The sequence below is a fragment of the Stegostoma tigrinum genome, chromosome 16 (assembly GCF_030684315.1).
Source record: "Stegostoma tigrinum isolate sSteTig4 chromosome 16, sSteTig4.hap1, whole genome shotgun sequence".
Taxonomy (NCBI): Eukaryota; Metazoa; Chordata; class Chondrichthyes; order Orectolobiformes; family Stegostomatidae; genus Stegostoma; species Stegostoma tigrinum.
In genome coordinates this window covers 1,852,268-1,871,839 of record NC_081369.1, presented here as the reverse complement: position 1 = coordinate 1,871,839, position 19,572 = coordinate 1,852,268, and the positions used below count along the sequence as shown (strand labels likewise).

The window sequence follows — 19,572 nt, the reverse complement described above, 5'->3', positions numbered from 1 at the left end:
TCCCACAGCCCAAAGATGTGCAGGTTAGGTGGATTCTCGATGCTAAAATACCCCACAGTGTCTAGGGATGTGTGGCTCAGGTGGTTGATCGGGGGATGGGTTTGGGTGGGATTATCCAAGTTTCAGTGTGGACTTGTTGGGCCAATGGGTCCGTTTCCACAGTATAGGGATTCTATGATCCTAACTAATATCAATGAGCATACAGCCACACTGTACTCCTGGAGGATGTGTTTTGTACGTGTCAATGGTGATCACATTTCTAGATAACCTTGGACTGATCACTTTCCACTGAGTATGAATTATTCATTCAATCTGCTTCCAGTACTCACTGATACTGAATTTATTTATTTCCCTGTACTTGGGGCTATTGGAGTCCACAGGAAATTACTAATATCTGTTGAGCATTTTGTAATTCGACAAAATATAATTATTGGAATGCTAACTGACTCATTTACAGCCCATCTACAACCTTATTTTAAAGAAGTTAAAAATGATTTTGGAGAATGCAACTAAAATGTTTGCCAGTTAAGTTACATTCAAGGAAGTAGTGCATCAGTAGCCGTGGTATTAGCACAGAGGAAAATGAACCTGTTGATGTATTAGTTACAGGCTGGAATTGGCATGCAACTGCTTGTGATTATTACTGAGACCAATGCTCATTCCGGATAAATTGAATTCAAACAGACTTAGGCAGGAAATACAGGATCACATACTTGGACACAAATTGGTCACAAGTTGTAAAATGCCAGAATGACCCGTAGAAGTGGGAATGGAACAGAAGTCTGAAATATATTTTGAAGATGGGAGTGAAAATTGAGAAGACTGTTGATAATGCACTTGGTTTTCTTTGCTCAGTTATGGTAGAACAGAGTGAATAAGTGAAGAAGGTTTACTTTGGTAAAGCCTTTGACAATGTTCTCTGTAGCAGACTAATTAGTAACTGAATCATATTGTGTTCAAGGTCATCTTGCCAACTGGATACAAAGTTGGCCTCATGGCTGGACACAGAGAGTGGTTGTGGGGTGTTGTTTTTCAGGCTGGAAGCCTGTGACCAGCAGTGTTCCTCAGTGATCAGTGTTGATTCCATTTTTGTTTGTCATTTATGTAAGGGATTTAGGCTAGAGTGTAGAACGTTTGGTTGGTAATTTTGTGATTTGTGACAAAACTGGTGTTTGACTGGGCAGGAAAGAAGACTTTTTTAAGGTTACACAGATACGTTGATCAATTGGGTCAAATTGCTGAGGACTGGAAAATGGATTTGGATAGGTGTGAGGCATTATGTTTTGGTTAAACACACAACGGACGCACAAAGTATACAGACCAGAAACACGCCTTCGACCCATAGTCTCCCTGGCAGACATGTCATCACACAGATTAGACAAGAACTGTGAAAGAAGCTGAGGCACCAACTCAACAAGTCACCTCACTCAACCCAGCCAGCCCAAGAATTCCTCAACTCCATCAATATCAGAATGACAAATGGTGATGAGACCCTGGTATCCATTGATGACACTGCCCTATTCACATCAATAGACATACCACGAGCAAAGAAAACAATGACAGCGTACCAGAACAAGAACGAGAACAAAACCCCACTAAAACCATCTCCTCAGACAACATGCTGAAGCTACTGGACATATCCCTCACCACCCCAATTCAAATTTCAAAGGCAAAACATACAATAGGTTCAAAAATAGTTTTTTTTTTAACCTGGTATTATTAGGCTTCTGAATGGACATCTCGAGCTTCAATTACTGGTGATCCTGTTAATGTTGATCTTGCTTTGTGCAGCTCCTGTGCATTCATTAATTTGCATGCAGAGCTCTGTCTTAGCACTTTACGATCTGCCTGCATTGCTTGCAAAACAAAGCTTTTCACTGTACTTCGGTACATGTGACTGCAAAAAATCCAGAAAACAAAATCAAATTTCAGCCTCAAACATTGCTGGAAAATGATTCATTCTGTTGTTGCTTTTAATTGTGCACTTAGCAAGACAATTCACATGAAATTGTAAAGCAAATTGAAGAGAAAATTTACATGCACGAGGGGAGACTGCAACTTGGACAACAATTGATCGGGAGGGGCATTGTACGGAAAATGCTTCAGGTCATAATAACTGCCAAGTATTGTTTAAATGTGGAATTGAAGGTATTTTTCCTGATTGATTAAAGGCTAATCTGATAATTGATTATCATGAAATGTCCTCTCCTTCTCTGCGTGGATGGTGCCTGACTTGCAAATGTTTTCAGCTTTCCATTCTTTCAGAGAACTGTGTAATTTTCATCACATTTCCGGCTCCTTGAATTTCAGTGCTGCAAACTCAGGAGGTGTGTCATCCATCGCAGTATTTCTATACTTTGCCACTTATATGTTGTACCATTCATGTTACTTCTCAACTTTAACCTTCACGGACATGATAATTCGGTGCCCAGCATGGTCTATGTTGTACAAAGCCAGGGGCAGATCGGAAGATACGCTTAAATGGAAATCATCTGGGATTTATTCCACAGTTCTGGGGGAACTAAGGGAGGGCATCAGTGGGGCCGTGTATGTCATCTTTGCATCATGTTCAATCAAAGGAGAGGTCCCAGACGACAGGAGAATAGCCAACATTGTTCCTTCATTTTGAAGGGCAGCAGGAATAATGCGGAATATTAAAGGCTGGTGCAATCAGTGGCCTCCATTTTTTGCTGCTGCAGCAGCGGGAACAGTGAGCGCGAGGACCAGGGAGCTGCCAGCAGCCAAGTTCTTCATTCTGGCAGCAGAGCTGAGTGGAAGCCGTCAAATTGGGTTCTGGGAAGGTGAGTCAACTGATACATTTGGTCAGTGGCTGTATAGTGTTGTATCTCCCACCCGCCGACATCCTCTGACCAAAAGAAAGACTCTGGTGTGTTGATAAGATAAGTGTCTTTATTTTTTCTTTTTTCATCGTGTACTGGTCAGTAGAGTGACTTGGTTGAGGGAAGGGCAAGATTGGCAACTAAATATCACAGGTTATAAATGCTTCAAGGGGCATAGAAAGGTATGTAAAAGGTGTGGAGGAGTTGCATACTGCTCAGAAAGGATATCACAGCTGTGCTGAAAGAGGGCACTATGGTGGCCTCAAGCAATGAGGCAATGTGGAAACAGCTCAGAAATGGGAATGGAGTGGTCACTACATTGGGGGCATACCACAGGCCTCCCAACAGCGACCATCAGATAGAGGCACAAACATGCATACGTTTATGGAAAGATGTAGGAGCAACAGGGAGGTGGTGATGGGAGATTTTAATTTTCCCAACATTGTCTGGTTCTCACTTTGTGTTGGGGGTTGAGATGAATTTGTGAGGAGCATCCAGGAGGGTTTTTGAGAGCAATATGTAAATAGTTCAACACGGGAAGATGTCATTACTGGACCAGGTGTTGAAGCTTGACCCAGGTAGGTTGTTGAAGTTTCAGTCGGTGATTTGTTTGGGAAATGTAATCACAATTCCGTAAGTTTTAGAATACCGATGGACAAAGACATGAGTCGTCCTGAAGGAAGAGTGCTGAATTGGGGCAAGGTCAACAAGAGCAAACTTTGGCAGGAACTGGGATCTGTGGATTGGGAGCAGTTGTTTGAGGTTAAATCCACATTTGATATGTGGGTTGCTTTGAGAGAGAGGTTGATTAGAGTGCAGGACAGACATGTCCCTGTGAAAATGAGGGACAGAAAGGACAAGATAAAACAATAAGTGAAATTGTGAGACAAGAAAAGAGGAAAAATGAAACATCCATAAAGCTGAGGCAACTGCAAACTGACAAAGCTTTGGAAGAATGTTGGGAAAGTTGGATCCACTTGAAATGATGAATTAAGAGGGACGGAAGGAGCAAACAGGCTTAAGGAAAATCACAAAGCCTTTTATTCATATATAAGGAGCAAGAGGATAACTAGAGAAAGGGTTGGCCCACTCAAGGACAAAGGAGGGAAGTTATGCGAGGAGTCAGAGAAAATGAGTGAGACTCTTAATCAGTACTTTGCATCAGTGTTCACTGAGGAGAGGGACATGACGGATGTTGAAGTTAGGTATCGATGTTTGATTACTCAAGGTCAAGTCAGCATAAGGCAGAGAGAAGTGTTGAGTATTCTAAAAAAGCATTAGGGTGGACATGTCCCCAGGTATGGATGGGATCTGTCCCAGTTTGCTAAGAGAAGCGAGAGGGGAAAGAGCTGGGGCCTTAGATATCTTTGCAGCATCCTTGGGCACGGGAGTGTTCCAGGATGACAGCAGAATTGCTGAAGTTGTCCCCTAATTAGCAAGTTAGCAGATGACACCATGATTGGTGGAGTAGCACAGAGAGATCTGGGTGTTCAGGTCCATTGTACCCTGAAGGTGGCAACGCAAGGTCGATAGCGTGGTCAAGAAGGCATATGGCATGCTTTCAATCATTGGACAGGATATTTTGTACAAGACTTGACATGTCATGTTCCAGTTGTAAACAACCACATTTGGAATACTGTGTACTATTCTGGTTGCCACATGACAAAAAGGATGTCGACACTTTGGATATGGTGCAGAGAAGGTTCACAGGGTTGATGCCTGGTACGGAGGGCGCGAGCTATGAAAAGAGTTTGAGTAGATTAGGATTATACACATTAGAAAGATGGAGGTGGAGGGGCAACATGATTAACCTATACAAAATCATGAGACATCCAGACAGGCTGGATGACACGCAGCATTTCCCCCTGCCCCCCACCCCCCCCCCCCGCCCCTCACCAGAGAGAGGGACTCAATTACTCAGGGTTACAATTTCAATGAGAGAAGGGAAAATTTTAAGGGAGATATGCGTGGTAAGTTGTTTATGCAGAGGGTGATGGGTGCCTGGAACATATTGCCAGCAGAGGTTGTAGAGTTGGGCACGACATCATCATTTGAGATGTATCTGGACAGATATGTGAGTAGGCAGCGAGCAGAGGGATACAGATTCTTGGAAAATAGGTGACAGGGTTAATTGAGGATCTGGATTGGCGCAGGCTTGGTAAACTGAAGTGGCTGTTCCTGTGCTGTAATTTTCTTTGTTCTTTGTATTCACACAGATGCTTTTGCTGATTTTTCTGGCTGACTTGTGTTTCTGTGATCCCAGTGCACATTAGATATTTGTACTGTCTATTCCAATACCATTACTTTGGAGATTTATCTTCTGTTTGTTCATTAGACTGTAAGTAACATTGACCTAATTATGTCCACGGAGGAATTCTTTGTTGTGTACATAAATGTGTTGAATTCGTTACAGTTTCAAGTGAAGGTTGCAGCATTTGACAGAGAAAATGAAGTATCCTTTCAATGCACTACCAACACTTGCTGATGTTGAGTTTGTTTACTGTCCTGTGCTTGTGGTTCTTGGAGTGTCTGGTAAGTAACATCTGTCCACTTCTGTGCATTTCCTTAGCCGTTTCTGTTGGAGAATGAACTGTGCCTGGACAACAATGTGGCTCAACAAAATTGCAACTTATTACATGGTTTTCTCTTTCCTAAGTTATTCATTCAATTTTAAATTTTTTTTAACAAAAACAGCTACGGAGCAATCAGGAAACCTTAATCAAATGTAATGGCATTTAATATAAAAACTTCACGACACTCCTTCATAATTTTAAGAGTGATTGTGCAGTTTGACTAGTGTAACAAAACTGAATTTGCTGATTTCAAAACTTCTAATTTTTACCTGCAATGAAAACTATTTCTGATAATTTATTCTACATTCAAATAAAGGAAACAGCCAATGGTCATTGATTAGACGTGGAAACGTGCAACCTTGTGAAAAGAACCAATATCTTAGAAGAAAATAGTGTATTTGAATGAAAAATAAATCATAACAGCTTATAATTTAGTGATCATTGGCAGCTACTTCATTCTTGGCAGTGAGTTATGCTGAAAAACATTTTGACGAATAGCAAATTCAAACCTTAGGGGCATACAGCTTAGTGAAATTCACACCACAACCTGCTTCGCCGTTATTGCATCCATGGGGGTTCTCAGACTCGAATGCTGATTGGCAACTCATGCTCTTCTCTGCTTTGTTCAGTACCAAAGTACTTTCTCTTTTCCCGCATGGAACATCGATGTTGTACATATCCAACGGTTATTGCCCATCCCTACTATGCCCTTGAGAGGGTGGTGGTCTTTGACATTGTAGTTCATGTGTTGTATTTGACTCCCAGTTGAAATTTGAAGGATTTTGACCCATTAACAGTGAAGGAATAGTGACGAATTTTCCAATCAAGATGGCGACTGGCTTAGGACGGAACTAGCTCGGATTGATGTTCCCACGTGTCTGCTCAATGGTTCTGAATGGATGTAGTCGTGGTCTTGGAGGGTGTGGTCAAAGGATCTTTGACAAATTTCTGCAGTGCATCTTGCAGATGATACACTCTTCAGCTACAAGAAATTGGCAGTGAAGGGACTAAATGCTTGTGGATGCGATTCCAAACAAGGATAAAACAACCTCCTCGATGGCATCAAGCCTGAGTGATGTTGAAACTGTCCCCATCCAGTCAAGTGAGGAGTGTTCCATCTCATTCCTGAATTGTGTATTGTAGATGGTGGACAGGCTTTGGAGGTCAAGAGGCACGTTTTTCACTGCAGCATTTTAGTCTCTGATTTGCTCTTACACAGTTGTGGATTCATACAGTAATACAGCATATAAACAGGCTCTTTGTCCCAAACTGGTCCATGGATTATGTTGCCCGCTCAGCTCATTCCAATTGCCCATCTTTCCCATCCTTATACATATCCAAATGTATTTTTATAAGCGTCACTATTGTGTCTGCCTCAACCACTTGCCCTGGCAGCCTATTCTGCCTACGCACCACTCCCTGTGGGCAGAAGTCTTGTAGCCATTGTATTTCTTGTCATTTGAAAATAGATGGCTTCAGTATCTGAGGAATTGTGAAAGGTGCTGAACATTGTTTGCTGATTTGCACATCTCCACTTCTGGTCTGATGGAGGGAAGGTCATTGATAAAGCAGCTTTTCGACCGAGAACACTGAGGAACACCAGACTCATCTCAAAACTGAGAGACCTTGGTCTCAGCTCTGCTTTCTGCAGCTGGATCTTCAGCTTCCTGACCCACAGGCCACAGTGATGGTAGATAACGGTACCTACTCCACTATAACATTCAACATTGAGAGCTCCTCAAGGAGGTGTACTCAGCCCCCTCCTGTACTCCCTGTGCACCTACGACTGTGTTGCCAAACTCTGAATGAATGCCATCTACAAATTCACTGATGACACCACCGTAGCGGGATGCAAACCTAACAATAACAAATCCAAGTACAGAAGGGAGATAGAGGGCACGATGAAGTGGTGCAAAGAAAATCATCCTGTCTATTCATGTTGGAAATATGAAACAACTGATCATCAACATCAGAAAGAAAGGAAGACAACACGACTCCATCTACAATCAAGGGACTTGAGGTTGAGACAGTGAAGAGCATCAAGTTGTCTTAGTGTGGCGATAATCAATGAACTGTCCTAGACGTTCAATATAAGTGCAACAGCCAAGTAGGCACAACAAAGCCACTTCTTCGTCAGGCAGCTCAGGAAATTTGGCACGTCCATACTTCTGATGCACCATTGAAAGTATTCTGTTGGAGTACATGATGGCCTCGTATGGCAATTGCTCTGCCCAGGACTGAAAAAAATGACAGAAATTCATGTACGCAGTCCAGACAATCATCATACAAAATTTGACTCCTTCCATGTATTCTATTTAAGTGGCTCATTGCGGCAGAAAGGGTCCTTCAGCCACACTTGGTCAAATGAAGCCTTGACATCAAAGGCTGGCATGGTCACCTCACCTCGAATTCAGCTCTTTTCATCCACTTTTGAATTCAGGAGCAGAGCAGATCTGGCAGAATACAAACTGGGCATCGGTGAACAAATCGGTGGTTCACAAGTGCCGATGATAGCACTGTTGGTGATAACTTCTTTCACTTCGATGTCGAGGATTTGTTCTGCTTTTTGCATAATCAAACACTGCCAGGCAATTTTCCACATTGTCATGTGAATGTCAATGCTATCACTGAACTGAATCAGCATGGCTGGGGTTTGGTCGCAGAAATGTTCAGCATGACTACGGTATTGCTTTCAGAACCTGTGTCCTTTGCAGCCTCCAATGCTTCCAATTGTTCCTTGATATCATGTAGAGTGAATCAAAGTGGCTAAAAACAGTCAGCTATAATGCTGGGGATCACTGCGGCAGGCCAAGATGGATCTCATCATGGAACTTCTGGCCAATGTTTGATATGAATACTTCAGATTTATCTTTTCCACTGAAGAGCTTAGCTCTTCCATCATGGAAGACGGCAATATTTGTATAGCCTCCTACACCTTAAGTTTGTTTTCTTTCAAATTTGATATGTGATCAATTTGCTTAATCGATTGTGGGATCACTTAGCTCTTTGCCACATGTTGCTTATGCTGTATGGTACACATGTGTTCCTGTTTGATAGCTTAGCCCGATTGACACCTCATTTTCTGGAATGCCTGGTCCTGCTCCTGTCATGCTGTCCTCCACGCTCCAGTGAACGAGGGCTAATCCTCAGGCTTGATGGAAATGGTACAGTGGTGGATGTGCTGGGCCACGAGGTAACAATTTGTTTTAAGGGTATGAATCTGTAGCTGATGATGCCCCACCGTGCCTCACAGAATCCCATTCTTCAGTTGATAGAACTGTTTGACATCTCATTCCGCATCATGATAGTGCGATTCAACATGGAGGGTATTCTCAATGTGCATGTGGCATTTATTTTCCACAAGGACTGTGCAGTGGTCACCCTTATAGTTATTTTCATGGACTGAAGCCTATGCAGCCAGCAGATTGACAAGGATGAGGTAAAGTATACTTTTCCCCTGATTTGCTGGTTCCATCATCACTCACCGTAGGCACGTTCTAGCAGTTATGTACTTTTGGACCTTGAACAGCTTGATGTGTCGGGCTGAGGTAATGTTGGTAGGGAACATTGAATTTCCCCAGCCAGATTACCTTTTCCACACTTGCCATCCTGAGCCCTCCCTGGAAGTGTTCATTATTGAAGGATGCAAATTCAAAATCTGAGTAAGAGCAGAATGTGGTAATAATTGGCATGTCTCTATGCCCATGTTTAATCTGATTCTGAGCCTCGAAGACATCCAGAGTCAATGTTTTGGACTTCCAGGGACAAAACCCATCTCATCATTTACCACTGTGTTGCCACCTGTGTGAGGTCAGTTGTGCCAGTAGTACAGGGCATATCCTGGGATGGTGACTCTGGATACCGATTGTGGATGATCAGCCACGATCATCATGAATGGTGGTGCTGGATCGAAGGGCCGAATGGCCTACTCCAGCAACTATTGCCTGTTGACTTTTGTGACAGTGGTGCCTGTGACATTGTCTGCAGTGTAATATTTGAGATTTCTTACTTTTTTGAGCTTGATCGTATGTCAGTTCCTTACAATTACAAAGAGTGATAATGTTCTCAAAAAAATGCCTGTGGAAAACACTTGTGGAATAAAATTTAAGTTAACAATATGTTTGATGCCGCAGATTCAGCAGAAACCCTGGTTAAAGTCATGTATTAAATGCGGCCACCTAGTTTTCTTTGTGTGAACAAAGTGAGGGGCTGGATGAACTCAGCAGGCCAAGCAGCATCTCAGGAGCCCAAAAGCTGACCTTTCAGGCCAAGAACTCTCTGAAGGGTCCAGGCACGAAATATTGGATTTTGTGCTCCTGAGATGCTGCTTGGCCTGCTGTGTTCATCCAGCTTCACGCTTTGTTATCTTGGATTCTCCAGCATCTGCAGGTCCCATTATCTCTGGTTTTCTTTATGTGTTCAAGTTAACTTGTTGGCGATTGTGATTCTGTCGTGGAGGAACTGTGGTCTCTCAAGATGCATCACGTTCTACCTGATAGCAATGGCAGCAGCTGATTTCCTTGTTGTTATAACTGATGTGATGCTGAGGTGGCTTATAATGTATTTCCCAGTGTCTTTCCTCGATATTACTTATGTCTGTAGTTTGGTTACGATGCTCATTCCTGCGACCACAATGAATTCCGTCTGGCTGACCATTGCTTTCACCTTTGATCGATTTGTGGCCATTTGCTGCCAGAAGCTGAAAACCAAATACTGCACAGAGAAAACTGCGGTCATGGTTATTGCAACAGTGAGTGTGCTGAGCTATATTGAAAGCATTCCCTGGTATTTCAAGTTCCAATCCAAGTATATCTTCAACAACCTGCCGTGGTTTTGTGTCATAAAACCAGACTATTACACTTCAATATTCTGGATGACTTATGCTATGTTCCATCGTGTACTATCCCCTTTACTGCCATTCATTATTATTCTTGTTTTGAACACTCTGACTGTCAGACATGTTTTCATAGCAAGCAAAGCCCGCAGAAGACTCCAGAAGGACAGTGCCGGCGAGAAGCCCAGTGACCCAGAGATGGACAAACGCAGAAAATCCATCATTTTACTCTTTACAATCTCAGGCAGCTTCATTATTTTGTGGACCCCTTATAATATATGTTTCCTTTGTCAAAGAATTGCATCACTGTTTGATTATCCTCCACTTTCCCCAGCAGCAGGTACCATCGCATACCTGCTGCAGCTCCTCAGTACTTGCACAAACACTTGCATATACACAGTGACCCAGACACAATTCCGAGAGCAGCTAAAAGCGGTTGTGAAGCTCCCTTTCACTCTAATTCTCAGATCCAAACAGTCAATGTAATTGTTTTCGTGGAGTTGATTTCGGCACCATCTCAGAAATCTTTTTTTAAATAGCTGAGCTGAATATTAATTAGGTAGCCTACAGTGTGGAAACAGGCTGTTCGGCCCAACAAGTCCACACTGCCCCTTGAAGCATCCCACACAGATCCATCCCCCTATAACCCACACACCCCTGAACACTATGAGTTATTTAGCATGGCTGATCCACCTCGCCTGCACATCTTTGGACTGTGGGAGGAAACTCATGCAGACACGGGGAGAATTGCAAACTCCACCCAGACAGTTTCCCGAGGGTGCAATCATACCCAAATCCCTGGTGCTGTGAGAATGCAGTGCTAACCACTCAGCCAACATGCCACCCACTGAGACAACAACACAGAGCACCAGGGTTTTGCCCATCGAACAGAGATCAGAGATCGGAGAAATTCTTTATTCATTTTTCTATTCAAGGTCTAATCTATTTCCGCTCTGAAAGTGACTCTTGCATCAACCGCCACCATCCTGTCAATAAGCCAGTCCACAGTATAACAGAGTAAATTTTTGATTCCAAGCTTCCTTCTATTTCACTTTCCAATTATTTTCCACTTGGGTTTTCTGGCTATTACAATTATATCAGTGCAATATTTTCTTCCCATTAAGCATATCATGGTCTTGTCTACTTCCAGTCAATTCCCGTTGAATGGTTCTGAAAAGCAGACTCTAGTTCAGTGGACTCACCTCTTAACAGAAATTCCTAATTGCTGGTATGAGCAGATAATCCTGAACACAACATCACAAACCTTCAAATGAAGAAGGGTATTGACCTAAAATGTCCACTTTCCTGCTCCTCTGATGCTGCTAGGCCTGCTGTGTTCGTTTAACCTCAAACTATGTTATCACAAACCCCTTCAACATGCGCCTAATTTACAACTCAATACTGAATCCTGGGGCCCAAAGATAAATAACTACAGAGATATTGGATGGATCGGTAATCCTCTTCAACTAATTTTAGATTCAAGGTAAGTCCCAGGGAATTGGAAAACACAATGTAACATGGCTATTTGCATAGGAAAGGGCAGAAAGAACTTATTACTATACGCTAACTGTGCTTTGATTTATACACACTCACTTGAAATGCACAACAACTTGCTACATGTGTCTTCTCCCTCCAAAGCACCTAGTAGGTGAATGTTCAGGTCTCTTCTCCCTTATCTCTGTCTCTGCTTTCTGCAGGACTTTCAAGAAAGTTCTACTTTACTTTTCTGTTCTTACTGTAAAGACATCAAGGAATAAGTGGGCAGAACAGGCTTTGGGCAATAATGTCAATGAACAGTCATGATCAGGTTTGATTTTTTATTGTCACATGTACCAAGAGAGTGAGTGAAAAGTATTGTATTTCGTGCTATCCAGACAAATCATAACTTACATAGGTACATCAGGCTCATAGCACAGAATGCAGAATATAGTGTTACAGCCAGAGAGCAAGTGTGTAGAAAAGATTAATACAGGAGAGGTCTGCTTGTTAGTCTGATAACTGCAGGGAAGAAGCTGTGCCGAAATCTGTTGCTTCATGCTTTCAACCTTTATCTCTTGTTGATGGAAAATGAGAGGGATTATAACAGGGTGGGAGAGCCTCTGATTATATTTGCTGCTTTTGAGGTCCTCGGAAGTGTTGACCATGACAATGAAGGAACGCTACTTTTTGTTGCTGGCTGGGCAGAGCAGTTGCCAGACTAAGTGATGATGCATTTGGACAGGATGCTTTCCAATCTAATGACTGGCCACATGCAATGGATGAAACTGCTTCCTCGAAATTAGATCTAGAGATGTCTGTCCAATGAGACAGTACACCCTGTTGTTTATACCATGAAATAACAACTGTGAACAGGTTTGCAGCACTCAGATGGCATCCACCACAACAGTCTACCTGTTCATTTAAGCCATATATTTCCTGGCCATGCACAGACATTATTTATCCCACTCTTTGTAGCACACACGCACTAGGATTGAGAAAGATTATTATACAGACTTTGTCTACAAGTGGAAAACAACATTTGCACTACAAATGTGGGGCAAAAATGATCACCAATAACAGAAAATCTAATCACTGACACTTGACATTCAATGGTACTATCATCACAAATCCCTCCATAATGAACAACCAGGGGTTTATGACTGACCAGAGAGTTAACTGGGCTCATCATATAAATGCAGTGCAAACAACAGCGAGGGAAGAGAGGGTAGGAATACTGTAGTGAGTAACTCACTTTCTGACCCCAAAGCCTGTCCACCATCTACAATGCACGAGTTGAGATTGTGATGGAACATTCCTTACTTGTCAGGATGAGTCCATCTCCACTGACAGTCAAGCATGACACCATTCAGAGTAATGCAGTCTGTTTAATTGACATTATATTCAGAAGGGGATATAACTTGGAGTAGCAGAAAGGAAATGCTGCAGCAACAGCTGGGAGGTGGGGAGCAACACAATAATTGAAGAGCTGCAGGGACATTGCAAGAATCCAAAGTGTGGCTCCTGTTACGTTCAGAAATTCAAGAGTGAGAAAGTTTCTGGTTTTTGAGTCCTGGTCAACTTGCATTCACTGGTTAACTTTTTAATCTTTTTTGTTTTATAGGCCAAGCATTGGAGTTAGAGTTCACACTTTCATGACCTATTTAATAGAATATGCAGTCTAACAAAATAGGAGAAGTCATGAGAAGGCAGCAAAGTGGAATGTGTAGCTTCTGAGTGTGGACTCCCAGAAGCTACAAAGGAAGCAAGTCATGGTGAGTTCAGCCTTGTTGAGTTCCAAGAGAGAAATCTAAGGCTGGATGATCTTTATTTTGATGTAAGGCATATAATAGGTAAGACTGCAGAATTTATAGTACAGATTGACACAGGGAATGATGGAACTGTTACGATTACAGGGGGCAGCGACTTTCCTGGTCCCCAAAGACTGAGTAGGAGATAGAGGTGCAAGCATTAGATGTTTACAGATGTTTGCAAAAGTAATTAACAGATAATTTAGTGAGGGAATTTCAACTTTCCCAATGTGAATTGGCACAGTCATAATGTCAAGCATTTAGACGTGATGGATTTCTTCAAATGTATCCAGGGGAGTTTCTGTCAATACATACGAGGCCAACATGTCATCATAGAGGATCTGGTTCTGGGTAAAGAAGCCGGGGGGGTGATTGGCCACAAGACCATAAGACATAGCAGTTGAAGTAAGGCCATTCAGCCCATCGAGTCCACTCTGCCATTTAATTATGGCTGATGGGCATCTGAACTCCACTTCCCTGCACTCTCCCCATAAGCCGTAGATTCCTTTAAGTGAAATAAAAACCAAAAGAACTGCGAATGTTGTACGTCAGGGACAACAACAAAGTTGCTGGAAAAGCTTAGTAAGTCTGGTAGAATCTGAAGGAGAAAAAACAAACAGAGTTATCATTTTGGGTCCATTGGCCAGTTCTGAAGAACGGTCACTGACCCAAATGTTGCCTCTTTTTCCCTTCACAGATGCTTCCAAACCTGTTGAGCTTTTCCAGCAACTTTGTTTGTCAAGTGTTCAATGTTGCAGGAAGGGAAATTTTTGGCGACAGCAACGATAACACACTGCAGTTCAAATTTGTTCTGAACAAGAAAAATATTGGTGCGTAAAAGATGGCTTTGGATTGGGGGAGGGGAGTTATGGCAGATTTTGTTGAAATAATGCCGGATCTGTCAGAACAACTCCTTGAGGATACTTCTACAGTGGAGCAGTTGGTGTTGGCGGGTGGGGATTTCAAAAAGTAGCTGGGGAGTACGTTTTACAGGTAAATGAAGCTGGAAAAAATTCAGAATTCTGGATGTCTAAGGTAATTGATGGTGTGGAGGTGCCAGTGTTGGACTGGGGTGGACAATGTCATGAGCCACAGGACACCAGTCTCTCATCCGACAAATTTCTGAATTCACAAGCTTGTGGAGTGCAACCCCTTTATCAGGTGATGTCACATGATGAATGAGCGTCTCTTTGAAATCTTGAGATGTGAGATAAACCAGTTGGTATGGAAGCTGGTTTCATGTGACTCCCGGATAAACACAATTCATGACTGGATAAAAGCTTTTTGCAAGTCCAAAGGGAGCAATGAGCTTTGGCCTGCAAAAATACAGGAAGTGCAGGAAGGAACTTAAGAAAGCAATTAAAAGCGCAAAAAGAGGCATGAGAAAGGACTTGCAAACATGATTATGGAGACTCCTCAGCTATTTTATAAACATGTTAAAAGGGAAGAGGTTAACAAGATCAGGAGAAGGGCCATGATGGACCAAGAGGGCAACCTGTGTGAAGCCACAGGATATAGGAAGGGTGTTGAATCAATATCGGTCTTCAGCTTCACAATGGTAAAGAAGAATGTGGGTCTGAAATTCAAGAAAAAAAAGGTACAATGAGGAAGTTCTGAAGTTTGACGTTGGAAAAAAGGTATCGGAGTCTCTTTTAGTCTTGAAACAGTTTATGTCAGAGTAGTCCTGTTGGGCTGAAGGGCCTTTACTGTGCTGTATGGATCTGTGAATAAATATTGACTCTCGCAAACCCTGATGCTCAGTACCAGCAGCGTCTCCTATCCTCAAGAAGCACTGTAGAAAGTGACCAACGATCCTGAGACAACACCTTCCAAAATCAAAACCACTTCTGCCTGAAAGGACAATGGGAACAGATATATCGGAACATCACACCCTGTAAGTTCCCCTTCACGCCACTTATCACCCTCACATGGAAACACGTAACCATTCATTCTCTGTCCTTTTCATAGTTCTTCTTGATGTTGTGGATCTACCTGCAGAATATGGATTGCAATGGTTCAAGATGCCAGTGTATACAGTCCTGGAACTAACTGATGCTTCTGTGGCCTATAGAGTAATTATCAAAAGCAGGTCAAAACTGACCTCTCCACAGCAATTAGGGAAGGTAATAAATACTGGCCATGAGGATGGTGCACCATCTCATGGCAGAAATTTTCCTAATTCTTCCCCCCGCCTCATCATCAATACATTAACCACAAGAAACAGCTGACTGAACTGTTGGCCACACAAGCATACCCGACTTCAAATAAAAGAATGTCAAAACTCTATTGATTCATTAGTTGCTCTTGCCAATGTGTTACGCAGTTGTATCAAATCTTCCAATTGTGTACCCGATATCCCTTGCAATAACGTGAGAAGTCAGAATCCAACAGGTTTATTTGAAAACGAGTTTCCACCACACCTCTCCTTTATCCTTTATACATAACTGTATAGATGCAGGAACTATTGTTAATTAATTGTTCCAGTAAAATAGCATTCCATAAACACAAGCCTTGCCAAAAAGTTAAATTCAAACAAATTCTTATTGGCAAGTATCCAATCCACAAGAGAACACCATCAAAAGAGATTTCAGAGAAAGTCCCAGTGAGAAAACTTATACTGAATTATGTGGCCTTTCTTGGTCTCAAACACCTCGTCACTGCTACAGCCAAAACAAAAGGAGGAAGCCGAATCTGGAAGGACAGGCCACACCCCTTCCATTGTCAAACTGTTTCGAACAAAAAAGCAGAAAGTCTTCTTAACCGAGAAACTTCAACACCTCAGCCTTTACTACCTGTGAAATGCCCAGGACAAAACAACCTTTTCAAAAAGTGATAGAATTGCCACAGTCCATAATCTGGTGTTGTGTCACTTCTGATTTTCTCAACCCCAGTTCCACACCTCCACGCCTTGTAGTAACAGTTCACATGCAGTTTGCCTTTCGGAGATCATACACAGTATTTTAAAATTTGTGATTTTTAGTTATTCTTAAACAGTGCAATTATATCCTTTGATACAGCTGCATTCTGTTGGAAAATGTTCTTCGATTTAAAGTTGTTGCCAAATTGTACTCTCTATCTCCCAAATTGTGTCCAACCACTTCACCTATCTCTAAACAGAATCACTATCTTCACAGCAAACTTTCTCCACAACCTGTATAATCAGCAGATATACCTGTGTGACCTGTAAAATCAGAAAAAAAAAACTACTTGCTTACTTTATCCACTTCACTAAATATAGATCAAATTGTTGAACTAGAGTTCTAATTGTAGAGGTGTACAGCACGGAAACACACCCTTTGGTCAAACTTCTCCATACTGACTGGATATCCTAAATAAATCTCATCCCATTTGCCAGCATAACCCTTGAAACTTGTTCTATTCACGTATCCATCCAAATGCCTTTTAAATGTTGCGAATGGACCAGCGTCCTTCAACTCCTCTGGCAGCTCATTCCATATATACAGAATGAAATTGTCGCCACTTCACTCCTGTTTCAATTTTTCCCTTCTCACCTGAAATCGATGATGTCTAATTTTTGACGCCTTCCACCCAGGGAAATGACCCAGGGTATTTAACCTATCCATCCCCTTCATCACATTGTAAACCTCTATAAGGTCACCTCTCTGGCTCCGATGCTCCAGGAAAAATCGTCCCAAGCTGTTCAGCCTCTCCTTGTCGTTCAAGACCTTCAACGCTGGCAACATCCTTGTCAGTCCTTTCTGAATGGTTTCAAGTTTCGCAACGTCCTTCAGAAAGCAGAAAGTCCAAATTTGCACACACTGTACCACTAGAGGCATGACCAATTCTCTCTCCAGCCACAAGATGGCGACCAACCTCCTATACTCAACGCACTGAACATTAAAGACAAGCATACCAAATTCATTCTTCTCTGTCATATCTATATGTGACTCCATTTTGAAGGAACAATGAATCACAATCCAAGGTCTCTTTGTTCAGCAACATTTCCCAAGGTCTCACCATTAAGTGCTGACGCACTGCCTTGATTTGCTTTTCAAAAATGTAGCATCACACATTTATCTATATTAAACTCAATCTGCCAGTCACCAGACCACTGGTCCATCTGATCAAGATCCCATTGTGCTCTGAGACTACCTTCTTCGCTGTTCACAGCGATTCCATTTTTATTTGGCACCTGTAAAATTTCGGGTGGCGTGATGGCACACTGGTTAGCCCTCTGCTTCACAGTGTGAAGGGCCTGGGTTCAATTCCACCTTTGGGCGACTGTCTGTTGGAGTTTGTATATTTTCCCCATGGCTGAATGGGTTTCCACCAGGTGTTCCAATTACCTCACATAGTCCAAAGATATGCAAGCTTGGAGGATTTGCCATGCTACGTTGCCTGTAGCGTTCAGGAATGTGCAGTTTAGATGGGTTATAGGGGGATGGGCTTGGGTGGAATGCTGCAAAGGTTGAAGTGGACTTAGTGGGCCAAAGGCCCTGTTTCTGCACAGTAGGGATTCTATGATTACAAACCACATCGCCGACATTCAACATTCAAACATTTACATGAAATGATAAAAAGCAGTGGACCCAGAACTGAGATAACATGGTGTAGTGCTGGGTGAACACAGCATGCCAAGCAGCAGAGGAGCAGGAAAGCTGATGTTTCAGGTCGGGACCCTTCTTCAGAGAAGTCAGCTTTCCTGCTCCTCTGATGCCTGCTGTGCTCATCCAGCTCTACACATTGTTACTCAGGTTCTACAGCATCTGCAGTTCAAACTGTCTCCGGACCCAGAACTGATACTTGTGGCACACTGCTGGTCACTGGATGAACAAAGTTCTGGAATTAAACCATTCCCAGTTTTCATCTAAACTGCTGAGTTCCACTTTCAGCCCAAAACAAGATTTAGTGGAAAGTTTGAATCAATTCACATGGTGGCTTGTTTGCCCTTGCAATAATTAGGCAAAGAAAAGGAAACGAATAATTACTCCAGAATTCTAAAATCCACTATATAAAATCAAAAAAAGTGTTACGTTCATTTTTCTTGATCGATATTTGTCTCATTTGTTTATTTTAGTGTTTCTTTTGTACATCCTGTGTTAGACTTGGCTCTGAAATGTGTTCACAACTCGATTATTAAAAAAAACATGAATCCTATCATTTACTTGACAATCTCCAAATGTTTATTCTTCCAAAGAACTCCATCTTTCTCCATCTCCACCCTGTGTTTGGCTTTATGGGATATCTCCTTATGATCTGCAACTGTTTCTCTTTTGAATGAGTTCAATTGTTTCCTTACTCTTCACTGACCCACTTTTTCATTTCATGCGTGTGCGATTCTCAAATTATCCTTATTTCTCACCATCATTCAACTCTCTCACAGAAAGAGTGTTTATTTTGATATTGTATGCCACTGATAGTTTGTTGAAAGAACTGAAAATAAAATCAGTGATCATCAAGCCAAATTGTACTGCTGGAGAATGTGTGTTGTATATCTAAATTGTGATCACATTTCCAGGTAAGCGTGGACTAATCATATTCCTGAGAATGAAGTATCCATTGAATCTGCTTCTAACACTCACTGATGCTGAATTCAATTCCTGCCCTGTACTTGGGGCGATTGGAGTCCCTAGTAAGTTACTGATAACTGTTCTGCAATTTGACAAACATTTGTGCCTCGTCAAAAATGCACAACTCAGCTGCAAATTATGCTTAAAACTGTTACAATATATAACTGTTTTGTCATATTTTCATGCAAAATAAGTGGCTTCTTTTTGAAGCATAAAGTCTGCCATGAGCTAGTATCATGTTGAATACAAGAACGCACCATCCTTCGTGAATCAATTATAAATCTTGACATTAAGACTATGTAATCGTAATGTTTTGATTTATCTGCAGGTAACAATATGCTTATGACAAAATATAATTATTGGAATGTTAACTGAATCATTTACTGTCAGTGTACAACATTATTTTGAATAAAGTAAATAAGATTTGGAAGAATATTACAAAAGTACTTACCAATTAAGCTGACATTCATGGGAATAGAATATCAGTGTCTGTGTGAGCACAGAGGA

The 19,572-nt window shown here is 42.0% G+C and overlaps 1 protein-coding gene across 1 annotated transcript; it reads left to right on the top strand.

The window, feature by feature from the left end:
- Window positions 1-5,275: 5,275 nt before the first annotated feature.
- Window positions 5,276-10,733, top strand: LOC125450335 (probable G-protein coupled receptor 139). The gene is made up of 2 exons (XM_048526320.2): window positions 5,276-5,372; window positions 9,838-10,733. Exons 1-2 carry the CDS (start codon window positions 5,288-5,290, stop codon window positions 10,731-10,733), a joined length of 981 nt encoding a protein of 326 aa, XP_048382277.2. The 5' UTR covers window positions 5,276-5,287.
- Window positions 10,734-19,572: the final 8,839 nt, after the last annotated feature.

Bases quoted from the DNA above. Each gene is read 5' to 3' on its own strand.
- LOC125450335 (XM_048526320.2), top strand. From the start codon at position 5,288: ATGAAGTATCCTTTCAATGCACTACCAACACTTGCTGATGTTGAGTTT. The intron at 5,373-9,837 runs GTAAGTAACATC...TATGTGTTCAAG, and splicing joins TGTGGTTCTTGGAGTGTCTG to TTAACTTGTTGGCGATTGTG.